Below are 21,012 nucleotides of genomic sequence, written 5' to 3' on the forward strand. Positions count from 1 at the left end.
TCACTCAAGAATGTCAGCCTGGATGTACCTCAAGAATCAGCCAACAGCCCTCTTGTTTAATTTCTACTTTCAACCTTTGACCTCGTTGGTTCTCTCTTTTGTTGATAAGTGTTTTGTATGTATGCTAATGAAGCCCAACTGATCTTTAGCACTCGAAGTAACCCTTGATCACATTTGGCATTACTCCTGCCTTATCAACCATCTAAAGGTGAAGGACCATTTTTTAATTGAATGTATGAGACATCGTCTATAGAACACACACACTTTAGCCTCTAGTGCATCAGTTGGAAGGGGCAATGCATAATTTTTTCCAATATTGGTATTACACCCCCGCACGAACAGTGGAAGACCTCAGCAACAGATGCCTGCTGGCGTAATTGTGGGGACACTGGCACATCAACACACCTCCTATGGTGGTGCCCTAAACTTAAGAGATATTGGGGCACAGTACTAACAGATACCAATACAATCTTTGACATGGGTCTGCCTCGCTTCCCCAGCTATATTCCTCTTGGTTTCCCATACAAACATTTCCTCTGTGTTCCTATAAAGGTAAAGCAATTACACTTGTCCTTTGAGCAGCCAAACAAGTCATCGCAGCCTGTTGGGGCACTGATTAGCTCCCCGAATATTAAGACTGGCTTCACAAGTTATGGCATCTCCCAGGAATCGAGAAGATGACCTTTACACTGGAAAATGGGCAACAGATCTTCACCAAGATGTGGGAGCCCTGCTTTAGGTTACTCTTACAGGAATTTAAAGATCTCACTTGCTCTGCCTATTTACAAGTGCTAAGAGTCACAGCAGAATCAACTCCTTAATCCTCAGCTGAAGGATACCAGAACTATTAAAAATCAGCTTTTAATTATTGTTGGTGTTTCTTGAAAGACAGTAACGCATACATCTTTAGTTGTTCAAATTGTTTATCTTATGATTAAACAAATTCCAACATTTTTTGATTGGAAAAAAATATTTAGCCAGATTTTACAACTTTGTGTTTCCTGCTGTTTTGGGTGGTTAAGGAGTCGTTTTTGGGGGGTTGAGAAGTTTGAAAACTTTTTTTTTTTATTATTTTTTTTAAAACAAAAGATATTTATATGACATGCCACACTCAATCAGCAACTGAAGAGGAATTTTAGATGAAATGTTTGGCTTAATGCCTCTGCCTTCTGATATTTGGACTAGTTATGGTTTTAATCTGGAGGTAGGTGACAATAAGAATAAAAGAACCATCAAAACATGCATCAACCATTTTTTAGATCCACCGAACGCTAACCAAAAGTGTAGAAATAAGGGACTGGAGGAAAAGTTCACTACGAAAACTCCTTGGATTATGTTAAATGTCAGGGTCACTTGTTTTTAAATGTGTTAAAGAGTTGGTAGGCATGCATGGCAGTATGAGTCAAGTGGGAGCCGGTGGGGGGAGGTCATTGTCTATATTTAAATGCGTTGTGATCAATGTTCTGTATTTAATGAAATTTAAAATATTATGTGTAACACCATAGTTGGAAATTCTGATAAACTGGACAACTTTGTATAAAGTAGAAATTTCTGAAAAGTTCATTTTGACGTTTTCTAATAAATAATTAGGTTTTTAACAAATTAGTGATGCGAATATAATTTATTATAGGACTATTGATGTGAGTAATGGCAATGTAATACAGAAGAAATACAGGGCAAGTTGGGAAACGAGGTGCTTAAGTAGCCTTGTGTACCCTGTACGCACACACTTACAAGTAAATTCAGTCCACACACCCCTAATTTCTTTTTAATTGGTTCCTACCACAATCCAACAGCAAACATAAATCGTACTTTCTGTGGAAGACTTGTTTGAAATCCAATGCACGCATCAAACTTTTTGACTTGTGAAGGATATTGTTTACTTATAGTATTAACGGGTCCTTTTACAGACCCTCACCAAAGGTCATTGATTTTCTTGGAATGGTGTATTCTACGGCCTTTGCATGACCAAAATCTTTCACTTGTGTGAAACAAGTGCAACAAGTTTTTTTAGTCACCCTGGGCTATTCTCAGCAGGCCTTGCCTTACACCTGGAAGCAAGAAAAGCCATCAGGGATTTCTTTCAAATCAGTTCTGCAATGTAAAGTGTCTATAGCTTTCCAAGCATTTTCTTGAATAAAATATGAAGAGAAGTAAAGCAGAGAAACACTGTCTTACTGCCAGAATTTGAAAAATCAAATCCTAACTAATGTTAACAAAAACAATATTTTGTGAAGGACGTCTATGATGCCTTGGATGGTAAAATCAAATATACAAAAACCCCCACCCCATGTTCAAATGAAAATAACTAGATTTCCTTACCGCATTCTGAATAGAGATGGGAAAAAAAAAAAATCAAACTAAAGTGAACTGCAGGAATTAATAGTATAACAACTTAAAGTCAAATGTCAGAGAAGTGAAAACATGCGTTTCACACCCATTCAATATGTGAGGAGAAAACAGCAATATTCTGAGTCAGAGCCACGCAACTGCAAAATGGTCCGAAGACTGAGCGGAAGACTCATCACTTGAAATGGCCACTTCTGCCACAATATCAGAAGTCTAACTTCTAGTTACTTCGTCAGCATACATCATTTTGAAGCGATGGGCATAATAAAGCCTTGTGTCAAACCATAAAGTGATATTGATGTAGACCATTGGCAAGAAATAGGCTATAGAACAGGTTTTTAAGTATAAGGAAAAATGTACACTTACCTCTGAGCCGTAGTGGCGATTGCATCAATAACTTCCATGATTCTGTGCAGTGCAGAGTCTGTGCCAATGGTCATGTCGGTGCCACAAAAGTCATTGTCGATAGAGCCCACAAGTCCAACAATGTTCAGGTGTGAGTACTTTTCAGCAACATCTTTTGAAATTCTTTCTGCACACAAAAATAAATATATATATGAATGATTAATTAACAGAGATAAGGAAGTGAACATTCTATACAATGCATACTAATCAAAAAGGGTGATAGATGAAAATAAAAATCACAGCAACAATCAATGCTCATAACTGAAGGAGAAACCAAGTGAATTTAGATAAAACCAACCAGATGTTCTATAGTTGTCTGTAAAAAAAAAAAAAAAGTGCTCTTCTAGAGTGCTTTTCAGTTTGACACTAGTGAACCACTGATCAAGCTACTTGGCACTTATGAATGGCTAAGGATTCATAAGGTGATTCTATCCCAGAATTAAATACATACAATACATTTACCTCTTAAGACAAACATTTTTACATAGTGCTTCATATCACATTTCTAAGTGTTGGGACTAACAGGTGAAACTGTTATTAAACCTATAGTATTGTCTCAATAGTGTCTCAATAGTGTAATGGCAAAAACTGCAACATTGCGCAACAGGTTTTTTAGTCATCCTGGGCTCATACTGCAAATAGGGCGCACTGGCCTGGTCTGAGCTGTATCACACCTTTAAGTTGTGCATATGTGGGTGGGGTTAGGATTTAAGCACTGCATTAGTTAAAGGTGGACCAGTTGCTAAAAGCTGCTCGTCCTTCGTTCACTGTCAGGTGGTGCCCAGATGGAATTTGAAAGTGGGGCAGAGATCCCCCTGTAGGTGAGTGATATATGGAGGGGTTCACTGGACCCCCCTTAAAGGAGGCTCCTTTGGAAGTGAGTGGCCTCACGGACAGTGTGTAACCCCTTTGCGGCGCACAGTCACTGAAAGCTTCTTTGCTGCTGGGTCATGTCCCAGTGCAAATGATGCAACACTCCCTCGATATTATGCCTGTGCTACATGCACACTGGCAAGATCTTTATTGAAGAACAGGCTGCAAAAGCATCAGCAGCCCCTTTTAGAATAGCAAAAAGTTTCAAGAGTGAAAAACCAGGCCGGGAACGACTGATAATACAGCCCCTGGTGTAGGATGGGTTGGTGTAGTCTTATCAGCATTTTAACAGTGTTTGAAGACTCCACATATTCATTTCACAGGGATGGGTGGAAGGAAATATGATAAAAAATGCTTTGCAATGAGAAACCCAAGACTTTCACTGGCATTTTGAGCAGGAAATTAGTGTTCCATGAAGTGGGCAGAGACAAATACAGTTGTAGTGCCAGGATAATGATTTGCCTCTATAGCTTTAAGCTACAGACAACTTCTTGTCATCCATTACTGAATCTAATTGATACAGTTTTCAAGGGCGTCATCTTGATCCATGGCTCTTGTGATACTTGGGAAACTCAATACGGTCAAGAAGACAAAGAGAAGTAACAAAACTACTGCAGAACAAAATAGATATTATTGGTTAGATAGTGGTACATAGTTTGTTTTTATATAGCTAGTATTATTCTATTTTTGATTGGACAGCTGTACCTTAGAAGATCCTTTCTATACAGAACTGCTGAGCTGATGCATAATGTAAACTGGTGCACCATACTATGACATATAACATATAACTAAATATCAGGCAGAAGGAGTAATTAGAAGAGATAGGAGGGTGTACATAATGTGACAAACTGCTTTCACATCATACAATAGCCAAGATCACTCACATGCTTATTGAATTGGTGATCAAGGACTCATTTTGCCACTCTGAAAAATAAGACTTAAATTAAACCCACAAAAGACCGAAAAAAGAAGCCATGCCATATTACTGAGCAGAACACAGCACATTATGTTTGAGACGTTTTGAGACTGTTGAGTTGCATTCAGTGCCATGGTCTGCAGCCCCTCCTTGTATCCAAAAGCCACTTGATCTATCTTATTAGAATTTCTCTTACCACTGTATTTACTGATAAGGAAATCAAGCAGGTGGATACAACTATTTTGGTAAACATTTTATAAATGTTATTTGAAATAATATAACTAAAAAAATAAGACACAAGCAATCTTTTATTTCATGAAGGGACCTCCCTAGCTTATAGGCATTATTCTTTATATAGCCATCATGCATCCAATCACCAACAGCCTACATTTATGTCATACATCTAGACACCTACAACCCAACACCGTCATCAATTTTAGAGGAGGATCTTGTTATTTATGATGCACTCACTGAAAAGGAATGCCTTCAAACTTTTTTACTGTGCGAAAGCAAGACTTGATCTCGACTCACTCCTGAATCTTCATGAGTAAGTCATCGGAAGAAAGCTAAGTGAATTAGGCCAAAAACCTAAGAAAGAAAGTTGAGAAACACCACCAGGGAGGCACAAATTGCAAATTAAATATTCATTTAATCATATTGGGCTATCAACCACAATAAAATCAAAGTGTGTGATACAGATTTCTGCCCGAACAAGAGGTTCACTGGCTTCACTAGCTTAGTAACATAGAAATCCACATTAGCTTGGTAGCATAGGAATCCATTAACTTGGGTTTACCCTGTTGAACAAGATCCTCTAGAAGTCCACCCCACTCCTTTCGGAAGATGTTGGCCCCAGTTAAGCTTCCATCTCCACCAATGACACAAAGGTTGGTGATTCCATGCTGGACAAGGTTAAAGGCAGCTGCCAGTCTACCTTCTCTCGTGGTGAAAGCTTTTGATCGGGCACTTCCAATAATCGTGCCTCCCTTCAAATAAAAACAAAACCATTAAGGCATTTAGTACATCAATGAGAAAAGATTAACTACGATATCATGAAAGCAAAAATTAGGTAAATTATGCAATTATGTTCTATTCACTGCAAAATCAATAAACAGGTCAGGTAGGTTTGCATGCATTTGGATCAAAAAATAAACATTTAATATTAGCATACACTACATTTGTTTTGTCCGTGCGAGGGGTAATAATTTAATTTTTGTGTAAACCCAGATGGTAGCTGGACATCATTGCAACAGAACAAATCTATGTCATAAGATAAGCTAAACATACAAAAGGTGTACGCTACCACAATATAACAAACAAGTGATGTAACAAAATTCATGCATTTGGTTGGACAGTTCCTGCTGACAGAGATGCACATCTATTTACGCCTTTGGACATAAAAATACAAATATACACACTGCATATCTGGAGGCCTCCATCCACACCCAAGTCAACAAACATACTGACAACCATACTCGCAGGATAAAATGACTGACACCATGATCTGAGACGGACAGACATACATCAGCCATGTACACCGATTGATAAAGTGCAAGGATCCTGTTTAGTAAGCACAGTAATGGCGTCCACTGTCCTGGGAAGTTGGATCACAAGATGCTATTACCATACAATACATACCAATGATACAGACAGTACTTGTGGAGTTGTCAGACATAACTATCAAAACGTTTTGTGATGTAAGTGGTAGGTTTAATAATAGACTTGGTCAAGGGGTGACCAGAATGAGATGTAGGGGGAATTTTACAGGGACTGGAGAAGAAGATTAAGAACTGTGCAAAAGAATGTGTCTCTTTCATGCTAAAGTAGGAAGATTGATAGCCTGGTTAATTCCTCAAAAGGTGATGCTTAACCTCTTTTAGGCTGATCAATAGATTCCTCTTGAGTGGCAGCTTACCTTACAGATTGATCAGATTTCCCGTGAATCTCGACACTACTTCCAATAAAATGCTCTTTTCTCTTCTATGCTTTGCCATGCAGCCACTTGATCCAGGTCGAAAAACACTGCTGTGCCCTTATACCCAATACCTTCTTTATTGAAATGTGGTAAAAGTTTCCTTTGTCAAATAAGAATGAACACTGGATACAGTAGCACAAAGTGCCTTAGATCTTTCATCACTGCTTTACAGTACCGGCAAAATTCACCTTGCTCCTCGTTGTGTCAAAGTTCAATTTTTCAAGCTCCAAGGCACACTTTATTTTTTCATTAAAATGGGTTTTCTTCAGTCATTTTGCAGTAATTGCATGCTTTTAATTGTCATCCTTTGCTTGAAGTTAAGGTGGAGTGAGGACCTCTAGGCTACCAAATTTGGGCTATGGTGACTTGTTTGATTTCACATTGAGCAGGCAGAAAGGGTATCCCCATCATGCAAGATGGTAACCATCCGTGCTCTCACTATTGATGGAACATGACTGGGCCAGTACAACTAGAAACAGTTAGTACAAATGGAATGATCTAACATTCCGAACTAGACTGTGGTTTGTAGCCATTAATTTAACTAGCTTGAACGTTCTACTGAAATATTAACATTCAATTGGTTTTAATTATTGTAAGGAAATGCCTCCTTGGCATGGTTGCCCCCTGACTTTTTGCCTTTGCTGATGCTATGTTTACAATTGAAAGTGTGCTGAGGCCTGCTAACCAGGCCCCAGCACCAGTGTTCTTTCCCTAACCTGTACTTTTGTATCCACAATTGGCAGACCCTGGCATCCAGATAAGTCCCTTGTAACTGGTACTTCTAGTACCAAGGGCCCTGATGCCAAGGAAGGTCTCTAAGGGCTGCAGCATGTCTTATGCCACCCTGGAGACCTCTCACTCAGCACAGACACACTGCTTGCCAGCTTGTGTGTGCTAGTGAGAACAAAACGAGTAAGTCGACATGGCACTCCCCTCAGGGTGCCATGCCAGCCTCTCACTGCCTATGCAAGTATAGGTAAGACACCCCTCTAGCAGGCCTTACAGCCCTAAGGCAGGGTGCACTATACCATAGGTGAGGGTACCAGCGCATGAGCATGGTACCCCTACAGTGTCTAAACAAAACCTTAGACATTGTAAGTGCAGGGTAGCCATAAGAGTATATGGTCTGGGAGTTTGTCAAACACGAACTCCACAGCACCATAATGGCTACACTGAAAACTGGGAAGTTTGGTATCAAACTTCTCAGCACAATAAATGCACACTGATGCCAGTGTACATTTTATTGTAAAATACACCACAGAGGGCACCTTAGAGGTGCCCCCTGAAACTTAACCGACTGTCTGTGTAGGCTGACTAGTTCCAGCAGCCTGCCACACTAGAGACATATTGCTGGCCCCATGGGGAGAGTGCCTTTGTCACTCTGAGGCCAGTAACAAAGCCTGCACTGGGTGGAGATGCTAACACCTCCCCCAGGCAGGAGCTGTAACACCTGGCGGTGAGCCTCAAAGGCTCACCCCTTTGTCACAGCCCAGCAGGGCACTCCAGCTTAGTGGAGTTGCCCGCCCCCTCCGGCCACGGCCCCCACTTTTGGCGGCAAGGCTGGAGGGAACAAAGAAAGCAACAAGGAGGAGTCACTGGCCAGTCAGGACAGCCCCTAAGGTGTCCTGAGCTGAGGTGACTCTAACTTTTAGAAATCCTCCATCTTGCAGATGGAGGATTCCCCCAATAGGGTTAGGATTGTGAGCCCCTCCCCTTGGGAGGAGGCACAAAGAGGGTGTACCCACCCTCAGGGCTAGTAGCCATTGGCTACTAACCCCCCAGACCTAAACACGCCCTTAAATTTAGTATTTAAGGGCTACCCTGAACCCTAGAAAATTAGATTCCTGCAACAACAAGAAGAAGGACTGCCCAGCTGAAAACCCCTGCAGAGGAAGACCAGAAGACAACAACTGCCTTGGCTCCAGAAACTCACCGGCCTGTCTCCTGCCTTCCAAAGAACTCTGCTCCAGCGACGCCTTCCAAAGGGACCAGCGACCTCTGAATCCTCTGAGGACTGCCCTGCTTCGACGACGACAAGAAACTCTCGAGGACAGCGGACCTGCTCCAAAAAGACTGCAACTTTGTTTCAAGAAGCAGCTTTAAAGAACCCTGCAACTCCCCGCAAGAAGCGTGAGACTTGCAACACTGCACCCGGCGACCCCGACTCGGCTGGTGGAGAACCAACACCTCAGGGAGGACCCCCGGACTACTCTACGACTGTGAGTACCAAAACCTGTCCCCCCTGAGCCCCCACAGCGCCGCCTGCAGAGGGAATCCCGAGGCTTCCCCTGACCGCGACTCTCTGAAACCTAAGTCCCGACGCCTGGAAAAGACCCTGCACCCGCAGCCCCCAGGACCGGACTTTCACTGCAGAAGTGACCCCCAGGAGTCCCTCTCCCTTGCCCAAGTGGAGGTTTCCCCGAGGAAGCCCCCCCTTGCCTGCCTGCAGCGCTGAAGGGATCCCTTGATCTCTCATTGACTAACATTGCGAACCCGACGCTTGTTTCTACACTGCACCCGGCCGCCCCCGCGCTGCTGAGGGTGAAATTTCTGTGTGGGCTTGTGTCCCCCCCGGTGCCCTACAAAACCCCTCTGGTCTGCCCTCCGAAGACGTGGGTACTTACCTGCAAGCAGACCGGAACCGGGGCACCCCCTTCTCTCCATTATAGCCTATGCGTTTTGGGCACCACTTTGAACTCTGCACCTGACCGGCCCTGAGCTGCTGGTGTGGTAACTTTGGGGTTGCTCTGAACCCCCAACGGTGGGCTACCTTGGACCAAGAACTGAACCCTGTAAGTGTCTTACTTACCTGGTAAAACTAACAAAAACTTACCTCCCCCAGGAACTGTGAAAATTGCACTGTGTCCACTTTTAAAGTAGCTATTTGTGAATAACTTGAAAAGTATACATGCAATTGAAATGATTCAAAGTTCCTAATGTACTTACCTGCAATACCTTTCAAACAAGATATTACATGTTAAATTTGAACCTGTGGTTCTTAAAATAAACTAAGAAAATATATTTTTCTATAACAAAACCTATTGGCTGGATTTGTCTCTGAGTGTGTGTACCTCATTTATTGTCTATGTGTATGTACAACAAATGCTTAACACTACTCCTTGGATAAGCCTACTGCTCGACCACACTACCACAAAATAGAGCATTAGTATTATCTCTTTTTACCACTATTTTACCTCTAAGGGGAACCCTTGGACTCTGTGCATGCTATTCCTTACTTTGAAATAGCACATACAGAGCCAACTTCCTACAATTATGTTGACAGTTTCAGTAACCTACATTTTCCTCCTTCCTAAGGAACTACATTTGTTGTCTATGAATACTATCTGTTTCCATCTGCCAGGAGTTTACATATCATTGATTTCAAACTGAGAAAACGTCTCTTCAGGAAATTAAGAACTACAAGAACTACAATGCTTGACAGCAGGAGACACGAGATGCAGGTATTGCAGAATGCCCATGTCCCTACAAAGGGAAAATGGTAAAACAGTCCATTGTTTACTATACATGTAGTAAGATAAGGGGTTGGCAGCCCAGTTTTTAAGACAAAAGTATGCTCCGAGGGGAAGCATTAACATGCCACTTCACAGGTCAGAATTCTGGGCCACAGAGGCCAATTCCAAATGTACTTTGGAAGCACAAAGGAGGATAACCCAGGCAACCGGATAGAGGACACATTCCAACTATTGAGACAGGTATGACTGACAGACCCACATTGTCCCTGTTCAGAGAACAGCAGAACAAAGAGAAGAGGGATGTCTCAATGTTATTTCAACAAATGATCAGTAAAAAAAAAAACAATGAGGGTAAAGGAATATCCAGATTGAATAAGAAAGCTGTGAACTAAAACACACACCTGCATAAAACATGAAGGTCACAAATTCAACCCCAGGCTGATAGGCTCAACCTTTTGCCCTTCCTGAGATCGATACTCTGAGCTGGATAATACACAACACCTGTTAACAACACCAAGAGACAACATAAAGTGTGCTACTTAGGTGTACTGATCACCTCAACAAGACCTCACAATCTCTTGAAAAGACAGGGACACAAAGTCAAGACCATAGTAGTATATCAACATCTTATTCCCTTTTGTCATCCTGCATACCCTGTTGTACTAGAGCATGTACAAGGGCAAGGAAAAAAGATACCTCCTCCCTCTCCTTCCAACCTCCCCATCTACCAAAACACTAACCTAACCATGCACCACCTTAACAGAAAATACATCCCACCAAAACAGAGAAGAAAACACAGAAAACTGATCATGGGAGTGCCCAATTAAATGCAATTAGCAATGCAAAACCAGGAGGAAATGGGATGTCTGAAGTAACCACTTAAAAGCTGCATTAAAATCACCAATTCCTGAAAAGACATTTAACCCCGGCAGACGTTCCAACAAGAAGTTTAACAGCTATTTTGCTTCTATCAAGCCCCATTAGCTCTCCAAACCAGGATGTAGTTGGTCAACCATAATTTTAGATTTTGTTTCAGGATTAATATCTAAAAGATAGGTATCTTGAACTATTTTGTTAACCTGGGAAGTAAACTCTCTTTAGCACTAAGTATGAGAATTACTAGTTTTACAGACTAATTATAAGGTAATGGTGGGTGTCGCCTGGATTAGTGTTTGCTATCAATGAGATGATACTGTGTGGAAGTTCAAGACTGGAAAGTTAGCAAACCTGTATCCAAAAAGCCAATATTTTTCTCTTGTTGCATTTGGCAAACCCTGCATAAAAGAAGACAATTGTCACTTACTCTGTAAGTGTCAGTTTGTAGCATGCACTGCTGTAGTTACCCATGCCCTGCATACTCTTGCTATCAAGTCTTCGGCTTGGACATTTGCTAATTGTTTTGAAAAAAAAGTTCTTGTCACAGGATGCACTGTGACTCCAAACTTAGTTGGCAATGCGCATGGGCACAGACTCAATGCATAGATTGATTATGGCAAGCTGGCAAGAGTATTATTGAGTGTCAAATTAATGCAGGATGGTGCACATGTGCATTGTGATAAACAAATGAATTAGTAAAGACGAATCTGCAAATAGTGCCACATTCGTCAAGGGGGAAGGATGGGTGCATATTAATCTACAGCACTACACACAGATGCGTACTGTGTAACATTTTCTGCTCGTATCAAGTACTGCTATAGATACATGTGCTAGGCATGAACTGTAAAGCAATGCAATGTCCCCCTACAAGCAGTGGCTAGAGTGTGGATGATGCAGATGTCTGAAATACGGTCTTTAAAAATGTCTGGCCAAACATTGGCTGCCATTTTGCCAACATAGCCACACAGCAGTGCTTAATAAAAGTGTGTGGTGTTGACGAGGTAGCTATATTATATGTGTTCAGGTGCCTTAATGAGGACAAAGAGCCCATTGGGATTGAACAATGATGAGGAACTTTTTGTTCATCGTTTAATTTTTGAATATTGGTATTCATAATGTTAATGATTTCTTTATGGAATTAGAATACTTCAATTCAAGTTAAATGTCAAAATGTGAATCCAAAACATTTTTTGTGTAACACTGACTGTGGCTAATCCTCAAAAGTATTTCTAAATTAATCATGTACATAAGAAGTTGATTATTTTTTGCCTAACTTTCAAAATGATATAATGTGATAACTATTAATTTATGGAAGTGATTATTAGTTCCTTCCTCCATAGTATTTTGTTTAGACATTTTTTTAATCCCAATGCATTTGTTAATTATTGAAAAATTCCTTTTCAGGTTTATTATATGATAGTATATACATAAAAAACTACTCAAACCATAATGCATTGTAATGACTTTGGGAATGAAGCACTATAAATAGGGAGAATGGAGAAAGGACTGTAAAACCAGGAAGAAGACTGTAAAGCCGAAACGCATTGGTTTTCTCTTTTTTGCATCAAATAAACCTGATTTATTTTTTGAGGAGCTGAACGGAGTGCGTGGCATTTATCTTTTGTTCACAAAATTAATTGAGGGCTCAGTCACCCTCTTTGCCTCGCACCAGCTGAGTGCGCGTCATTTTTCTCTTGGCGTGCTTTGTTTTGAAAAAAAATATATATATATATAAGCTATGAGATATAACCACAAAATTCCATGGTTGATGCATTTTGTGTAGAGAGTACCCTGTGGATAACAGACAGTGCTCTTTTGGCTTTGTGATAGCAATTTTAGACGCATTTAACTAACCATCATGCAACTGCAGACACAGAAATAGGTTTGCCCTTAAGTGTTATATTTATTTAGGTTCAATTTAAGTGAAAAATCAAGAAGAGGCTTATCCCTGTTGAAGAATTTCAAAAGAGAAGTGGACATATCAGAATTTTTTTTTTACTTTTGCATGAAAAAAACATAATATCACATAGCTATTAAGGCTTAAATTCAAACAAATTATGTAATGGGGTTGTAGGCTCTAGCGCTCACCACTGACTGGGTTGACCTGAAAACATCTGAAATAGTGGTTAGGGTCACATAGGTGCCCATCCACTCTTGCAAGAAAGGTTTATCGTGCAGGCAGTTGTTACATAATCAGTAAAGAGTAAAGTCTCATTTACAGGTGGGAAAAGAATTACAATCATGTTGATGTTTTAGTCTCTCTGTAGGTGTTAAGCAAGACCTTCTTAAGGAGGTTGTGTGAAGTTCTAGATGGTAGCCGTGGCAAACCATGGCTAATACCCACTGGTTTGGTGTGATTTCCTACCAGCACGGAAGGAACCAGAGGAATCTAAACCTCAACAAGTGTTCTGTGATCGAGGGCCTAGATGGGGGGTGGGATGAGCTTGAGTGGAGCACCCCTAACCAAAAATACCCATTCCCTGCTTTTATTGTGATTTCCTCTGTAAGCATGTCCAATCACTTCAGAGAGTGGCCACATTTATATATGGCAAATCTATTGGTGTGTTCCGCTTGCTAAGGGAAATCATTTGGGTTGTTATTAGGACTCTCACCCACTAGGATTTACTCCAGTGGCATGCTTCATCATCAAGTCCTTGCCACAGATACTAGTATTGTATATGGGCAGAGATGCAGGTGCCAGGTGGGACACGCTAGGTTAAAGAACCGGTCAGCTCCTTCGACAAGAGAGTGACAAGAAGACTGACCGACCCCTCTGGAGCAAAGAGCAGCAAAAAATTAGAACCAAACTGGAAAAGTACCTCAGAAGGTCATTGTGTGTGGCATGATTGAGATGTGTGTTGAATGCACTATGCAGCAAGTAGATGCTAACATAATATCCTACACATTAAATACTTAGTCTATGAGGGAACTCAATACTTTTGGTTCTGATGAAAATCAGGTGACCAGAGCTGGTCAAGAGAAGTCTGAAACAGGTTGGCCAGTTGTGTGATGCAAAGTGCATAACATAACTTTTTTGCTTTAGCACTTCGTTTTTAACCTTGTCAGGGGCCCCTGAGAATAAAAATACAATACTCTGAGTGTGGGCCATACAATAAATACCACACAAAGTGCTCTCGCTGATAAACAAGTTAGAGCCCACACAGATACAATACTAGTTTCTGTGGTTAAGACTCAATGATGAAGCATGCCACTAGAGAAAAAAACCAGTGGGTTAGAGTGTTTAACAAACCAGATGGCTTCCCTTAGCAAGCAGGATATACCAATAGATTCGCCCAAGATAAAGGCGGCTACTCTATCACAGGAAGCCGTGTTGGTGGCCTCAAGGGTGCAATGAATGGATGCACTAAGCATTAGATAGTTTTGCCCTCTGCAACTTACTCCTCCCCTCCACTTCCTGAATTCCTCTGAAAGATGCTTTACCAGTTCTTATGTCTTGTCCCACTATGCCCTTTCACAGTGGCGGTGAAGGTCCACAGAGATGGATATCCTCTAGTGTGGCGAGCCCCCTCTGCCACCCTTTTTCCTGTAGCATCAATCTTTTTAGGTCAAGCCTACCAGACAGCACATCTGCCTGGCTGTGAAAGACATACTGTGGGCTTACCAAGACATACATTGGCCTGGAGCCCACTCATTGCTTTCCATTAGCTGACTTTACTGTTACTCTTGTTTGCCTGCTTCTTATTAGATTTGTTTCTAAGCTTACATTTGTATTTACAATGGACTATATCCTCCTTAGCCATCTCTAAATTGCTGGCTTATGTGCTTCCTCTGCTCACTTTTAGGGAAATACTTTTTTCTTTTTGTTTGTTGAGGGCATGGGTTTTCCAGCTGTCCTTTTGTCACCCCATCCAGCTCTCTGCCCGTGTGCTTCTCTCCAACCACTCACATTTGTGTTGCTCTCTAGTCCTTTTTCTCATGTACCCCTGCACTCCATATTGCTCTCTCTCAGTGTGCTTCTGCCCCTGCACTCCACGCTGCTCTCTTCACCAACATTCTCTTTCACTTGTTGCTTCACCTGACCTGCTGTGTTGCTTTCCCCGGCCGCTTCTGCAACCCAATAATTCATTTTTTATAAAAAAAAAAATAATAATTAAAAAGCAAATTTGAGCTATGTGTTAAAACTGCACTTTTATGTGACTTTTTTTTTTTTTTTTTATAAATAAACTTACCGTCCTAGCTTGGGTCAGTAAGTGAAAAACAAAAGTGCTTTTTGCAAGTGCATGCATGAGTGTTGAACAAATGTACATGCCTATAAAATTATGCAATTTTTTGTAGCATTGGGGTAGAGCAGCTGCTATTCTGTTCAACATGGCTAAAAACATTAATGAAGCCAATAGTTGTGATAGGCAAGATTTCCTGGTTTGCCAATGCTCATTTCTTTTTAGTAAGTATTCTGATAATGCGTTTTCTAGCTCTCACCCTCATGTGCTTCTCACCTAGCACTCTGTGTTGCTGTCTCTTTCATGCAATGTTTCTCCCCTCCTCTATCACTCCTCCCCGCCATACAACTTCATTTTTTATTTTATGAACCAGCCCACTCCCAAATAGATTCCACTTCCCCACCTACTCCTTGTTGCATGCCCTCCACATGATCTTTTAATTTTTGTTTTTTGTTTTTGTTTTTTACATTTCTTCGGGCCCAGCTGCTCCCATTTCTGCCAGAAAGCTCCACTTCCTAAAATGCACTTTGGAGCAATTCAAATGTATCTTTTTTTTAGTTATTGTGTCAAGTGGCATCGGCCACTTTGGAGTGATTAAATAAAACGGCACATATGTTATTCAGTAGGCCCACACATGCTTGGTGATGCATGCACGCACATTTGTCATTACACTACATAGGCCTTCTTTCTAAGAAATAGCATAGTAGTGAGTGCAAGACCAAGTGTAAGGGTGTTCTGTTCTGACATATTCAGTACTGTAGGAAGCACATTTGTGATTGCCAAAGCCACTAGGACCCAAAGTAGCGCTCTACTGGCTTTGCAGGCGAGGTTGTCACATGTGTCCTGAGAACAAGCTTGTTAGCATGCTATGAGCATGACTAGGGAATCTGGTGGCCCTCTGACGTAGACTAGGTGATTGTAAAGAGGCTTGTATTTTCTTCTCGGCCCATGGTGTTAGAACTCTGGACTTTAGCAGTTCTTTGAATTTGTTGGGAGGCGATTTTAACATGCTCTTTACCATGGGCAAGAACTGGACCATGCTTTCTGTTTTGGAAAGCGTCTCTACTAGAGAACCCATTTTCCTCATGGAGAATATGCACATCCACTTTATGAAAGTTGGACATCTGTTGATCAATATCAAAATCTAAACTGAGATAATCTACAGTGGGCTCTAGGTGAAATAGAACCGCAAAAGGGTCTTCAGGGTTGAAGGGGCTTCCAGGCCAGAAGGAGAAATATGGGGATACCTCTTGCATGTGTATAGGCAGGAGGGGTAGTAATGAGGTGATGGTAGCAGTGGTGAAGGAGGAGGAGGAGGAGACGGATGCTTACTGTAGGGTTAGAGAGTTGGTGGTCCTGTCCCTATGCTTTTTGAGCTTGGAACGGGAGGAGTCCAACAGAAGTTCCTCCTCAAATTTAAGCTTCCTCTTCCAAGCCAGAGTTTCTGTGGGGGTTCAACGGAGGCAACTTTGTCAAACTTTTCTCCTTCTGGGGATGGATGAAAGGTATTTTCTGTCTTGCACCAAGTACCTCTTGAAGCATCTGTAGGATGTATTGATCGGAGTTATCACAGCCGGTCATCAATAGAGCCTTCAGTGCCGATGGCGGATTCAGAGTCGAATGTGGCTTTAGAGTCAATGTTGGTGCTGGAGCACATGGTGGCTTTTTAGCACTGGTGTTGAAAAGGCACTCAGCTTCGAAAGGCTCAGAGGCTTATAGATCTTCAGGCTTGGTGATTGTTGAAGGGCAGTGCCTGTAAATAGGGGCCCTATAAGCTCCGATACCTTTGGTCAGTACTCATTGGACCCCAAAGGCAGCGGACGCAGGACTCGACGTTTGGCCCCCATGGCCGTGGTGCTCCGTCTCTACATGAGGTTTCTTTGGAGGCTTGGTGCGAGTGATATCGCCCAGCATATTCACAGTCCTTGCTGATGTCTTTGTTCAAAGATCAGTGGGTTTTAAAGACCAATCAACCTTCTCTTCTTTCTTCTGTTCGGACTAGGAGGGGAAAACTAGGCAATCGGCGATGGGGCAGGAAACCTGGAGGGGTGTGTCTTCACCTTCATGGATGTCACGCAGCCCTTGTTCTCTGAAGATGTTGGGATTGTTTTTGAAGGTTTGCTGATGCTTTTTTTAAAGCATTTTTTAAAATATACCACATTTAAAATATACCCAACATCTCTCCCGGAGGTACTGAAGCATCTTCTTCGACCAGGAGAGGCAAGCTTCGCATGCTATAGTGTGGCAGAAGATGAGGCAGAGGTTACAAATCTTGTGTCAGACCACAGGTTCTGTGCATGGCACTAGGGACAGTTCTCAAAAGGTGTCCATTCCATCTGTGTGCATTGTGTCCGAAGTAGTTGTCGAAGATGAGGAGCACTCAGCCCCAGAAAGGCCCGAGACCCAAGAGCAATCAACTAAAGGTCTGTGTTCGAAGAATGACGCAGGATACATTGGTGTTGAATTTTACTATGTAGGCCCAAAAAAACATGGTAAACATGTCCACTCACAGAGCCCGATTGGTACACATCCAAACTCGATGGTGGAAAAATTCTAATTACAGAGTTCTGTGACTCGAGAGACTTTCTTGAAAGAAAAACAACTTGCAAAGTCGAGCCCAGCACTAGATGGCAGGAGTATGCAGATCATGCGTATCGTCAGCAATGCATGCTACTTTATATTTAATAATAAGATACTGACACTGCGATGCTGTAAGCAGCGAAAAATCTAGAGATACAAACTTATCAACTATTATATTCATGACAATACACATTTACTGTACATATATATTTTTTAGTGCTGTGGTCTTCGAATATATTTTCAAATGTGTATGTGTTTTCCGCATACAGGGTTGTCGTCAGGCTGTAGGACCATGATGACCGCTTACCACCACTATACTTGTCTTTGGCGAACTAATTGGACACAAATGGGAACTGCTTTTATGTTTCCATTACTGCCTTTATTTTACTTTATGTTCAATTTATCAGATTATGTGCAATGAATTAAGTATTGTTATTCATAGTAGAGTGTTTCATGTTAAGTTATTTTTAGTGTTTCAAACATATATATTTTTTTTATTATTTTTTTTTTGATTGCTCTTCTTATTTTTAGTTGTGTTTTTCTTAAACCTTTCTTCCTTGTATATTTTAAATTTAAAGGGTGTGTTGTGATCTAATGTGCATTCTGTTACCATGGTAATGGATAGAACAGGGGTTCTCTGCAAGTGACAGTTGCGGCTGGCTGGTGATGGGAGCTTCAAGTTAAACAGAGCGGTCTTGCAATAAAGAAAACCATCTTAAAAATCTATGCTTCAGTGTGATTACAACATAAATCCTGAAATTCGAGCATACACTGTACTCTGTCCAATTGGCATGCATGGACACTACTGCCCTCTCCATGATGCCAAGACTTATTGATAAAACATTCAATAACTGTCCAGATGTACAGTGCTCCATCAACTTTTTTGATGGATACAATGCTAGAGGTCCAGGTGGTCAACTGCCATGCAAAAAAGAAAGAATATTCTGTTCAGAGAAGCCAGCTTGTAGTGGATGCTATATGTACTTCTGAGCTCAGAAACCAGTTTTTGTTTTACTTATTAGCTTATCTGAAGCAGTTCACTAAACCATGGTCACTTTAAATTAAATATAATTTCATATCGTACTTTTAAGTCCTTGCCCACCAGACTGTGCTTTAGTATAAATATTATGGCAAAAAACAACAAATTAAACAGATGAGGTCCAAGTGGTTGAAATACGTTAAGGATACCTAAAAAAGGGAAGTAACTGATATACTTAGATCTGCCTTACCAGCTGGATTATGTTAGACACGCTTAGCCAGTTTGCTTGCTTAATGTTTTCTCCTCCTTCCACCAGTCCTTCATAACCCTGCAATATTAAACAAAATGTGATGAAATAGGAACACTGAAAACAAATATTTGTGTTTTGATTAACATTAGCATGCGAGTGCTTCAGTAACATCAAATCATGCCTTTTTATAATACAAACTGCTGATGTTTTTCAGATGAACAGAAATGCATTCTGTGAGCATAATAAAAATAACCTTTGTATTTCCAACACCTGGATTATTTCTCTGTTATCTGTATGTTTCTTACAGTGAGAACCATACACTAATTAAAGTGAACACTGCTCAAGGGCCCTAAACATTGATACTCATGACTACTGCAGGCAGACCTGGTGAATTCAAAAGGAGCAGCAACAGTGGTTTAGTGACAATAGAATTTGAATGTTGCCTCTTTGGCCTCTGCAAATGTAAACGAGGACATATGAGGATGAAAAAATAGGAACAAAGGTGTGTATCTGTTTAAAGAGGGAATTACTTTTAGGGTGTAGTTAGAATCTTACTGTGAAACAGGTTATGTATTATTCATTCTAACTCAACCACAGGTTAAGATAAACAGGAGACATAGCTGTGCAAGACGGGGCAAAAAAAAAAAAACAATGAATGCAAAGATGAAGTAAGCCAGTAGGGAATTCCAGGTGGCAACTCGTGTTGTTGGGTAACCTTTCCCTTGCCCCCTTTGTCAGATTCATGGATAACGATATCAGGATCCTTGCTCAGACTGTCGAGGGCCATTTTTTGTTTCATAGTGAGATTATCATATTTGCCATTTTTAGAACCATATCTCATTTTTCTAAATTGATTAATCATATCTTTTTCAAATACCTGAATGGCTTCACTCTGTACAGCTGGCAAAAAGATTGATTTTGGTCTGAAAGGACTAGGACATGGCAATTCAGTATTTATACCCAAATTTTGTAGATTAATAAATGGATCATCATGCGCAATTATATCATCGTCCAGCACAGATAGTGTATGTAATAAGTCAACATCCGAAATACATAATTTACTGATATCATTAGTTTTGTTCATACCCTTGTCTGCCATTACTTTATTTTTATACAATTTTTTTAGTTTTAGTTTTCGTGTGAAATGAAAGAGATCAATCCGAGCCTGTACATAATCAAAGTTGTTGGTAGGACAGAAAGATAAGCCTAAGGCTAGGAGACTTTCTTCCTCACTAGTCAATGATCTGTTGGACAAATTAACCACAGTCATTGTGGAACTCTGCGTGCCCTTGTGGTCATCGCCGTTGTCATGGTGACTTTTTTTCTTTCTTCGTGCCAAATGATGGATGGTTTGGGCTGGGAAGATGATTTTCTATTTTTGACCCTAGATGTTAGTAGCCTTTATACCTGTATCCAGCATGAACTGGGTATTAGAGCAGTCAGACACTACTTGAGAGCAAGATCTCTATCATACCTCATGCATACTGAAATGATTTGCGACATGATTTGGTACTGTCTTACTAACAACTTTTTTCTATTTGACTGTCAAATATACAAGCAGACTCAAGGAACCGCGATGGGTACATGCTTTGCCCCCAGCTACGCAAACTTGTTCATGGGCTGGCGGGAGGAGCAGATAACCTCTAACATAGCCAACTATGAGGATAATGTGGTATGATGGTGCCGGTACATAGATGACATTTTCATCATTTGGAAAGGGGATGTATATTTGGCTCTTAATTTTGTGACAACTTTAAACAGCAACCAATGGAACCTCAAACTTTGTGAGCAGCACAGCAGTACATCTATACAGTTTTTAGATGTTGAACTAAATGTTGAAAACAACCAGGTACATACCAGGTTGTATAGGAAAAAAACAGCAGGGAACCGCCTGCTGAATGCTAAGAGCGCTCATCCCCTCAATCTGATTAGAAGTATACCGTATGGTGAGCTTTTAAGAGCTAGACGAATTTGTAGTACTGATGAAAAATACCAGCAAGAATGTAGGACTATGTGTACAAGATTTATGGAAGGAGGATATAGCGCCAACACTATCCGGCAGGCTGTAGAGAAAGTTGAGGGAAAGATAAGGTCAGAACTACTATATTGTACGCAGCATCGTACCACAACTGACGAGAAGATTAGATTTATTACG

General features: G+C 41.0%; 1 protein-coding gene across 2 annotated transcripts in view; it reads right to left on the reverse strand.

The window, feature by feature from the left end:
* The window catches only part of PFKL (phosphofructokinase, liver type), a 304,230-nt gene that overhangs the window by 230,617 nt on the left and 52,601 nt on the right, over window positions 1-21,012 (reverse strand). For both annotated transcript variants that reach the window (XM_069225784.1, XM_069225783.1), the window contains exons 3-5: window positions 18,858-18,935; window positions 5,340-5,529; window positions 2,716-2,881 (exon numbers count right to left, since the gene is read on the reverse strand). In XM_069225784.1, coding sequence (XP_069081885.1) covers window positions 2,716-2,881; window positions 5,340-5,529; window positions 18,858-18,935 — 434 coding nt within the window. The remainder of the gene's footprint in view (window positions 1-2,715; window positions 2,882-5,339; window positions 5,530-18,857; window positions 18,936-21,012) is intronic.

Source organism: Pleurodeles waltl, chromosome 3_1 (genome assembly GCF_031143425.1).
Source record: "Pleurodeles waltl isolate 20211129_DDA chromosome 3_1, aPleWal1.hap1.20221129, whole genome shotgun sequence".
Lineage (NCBI taxonomy): Eukaryota > Metazoa > Chordata > Amphibia > Caudata > Salamandridae > Pleurodeles > Pleurodeles waltl.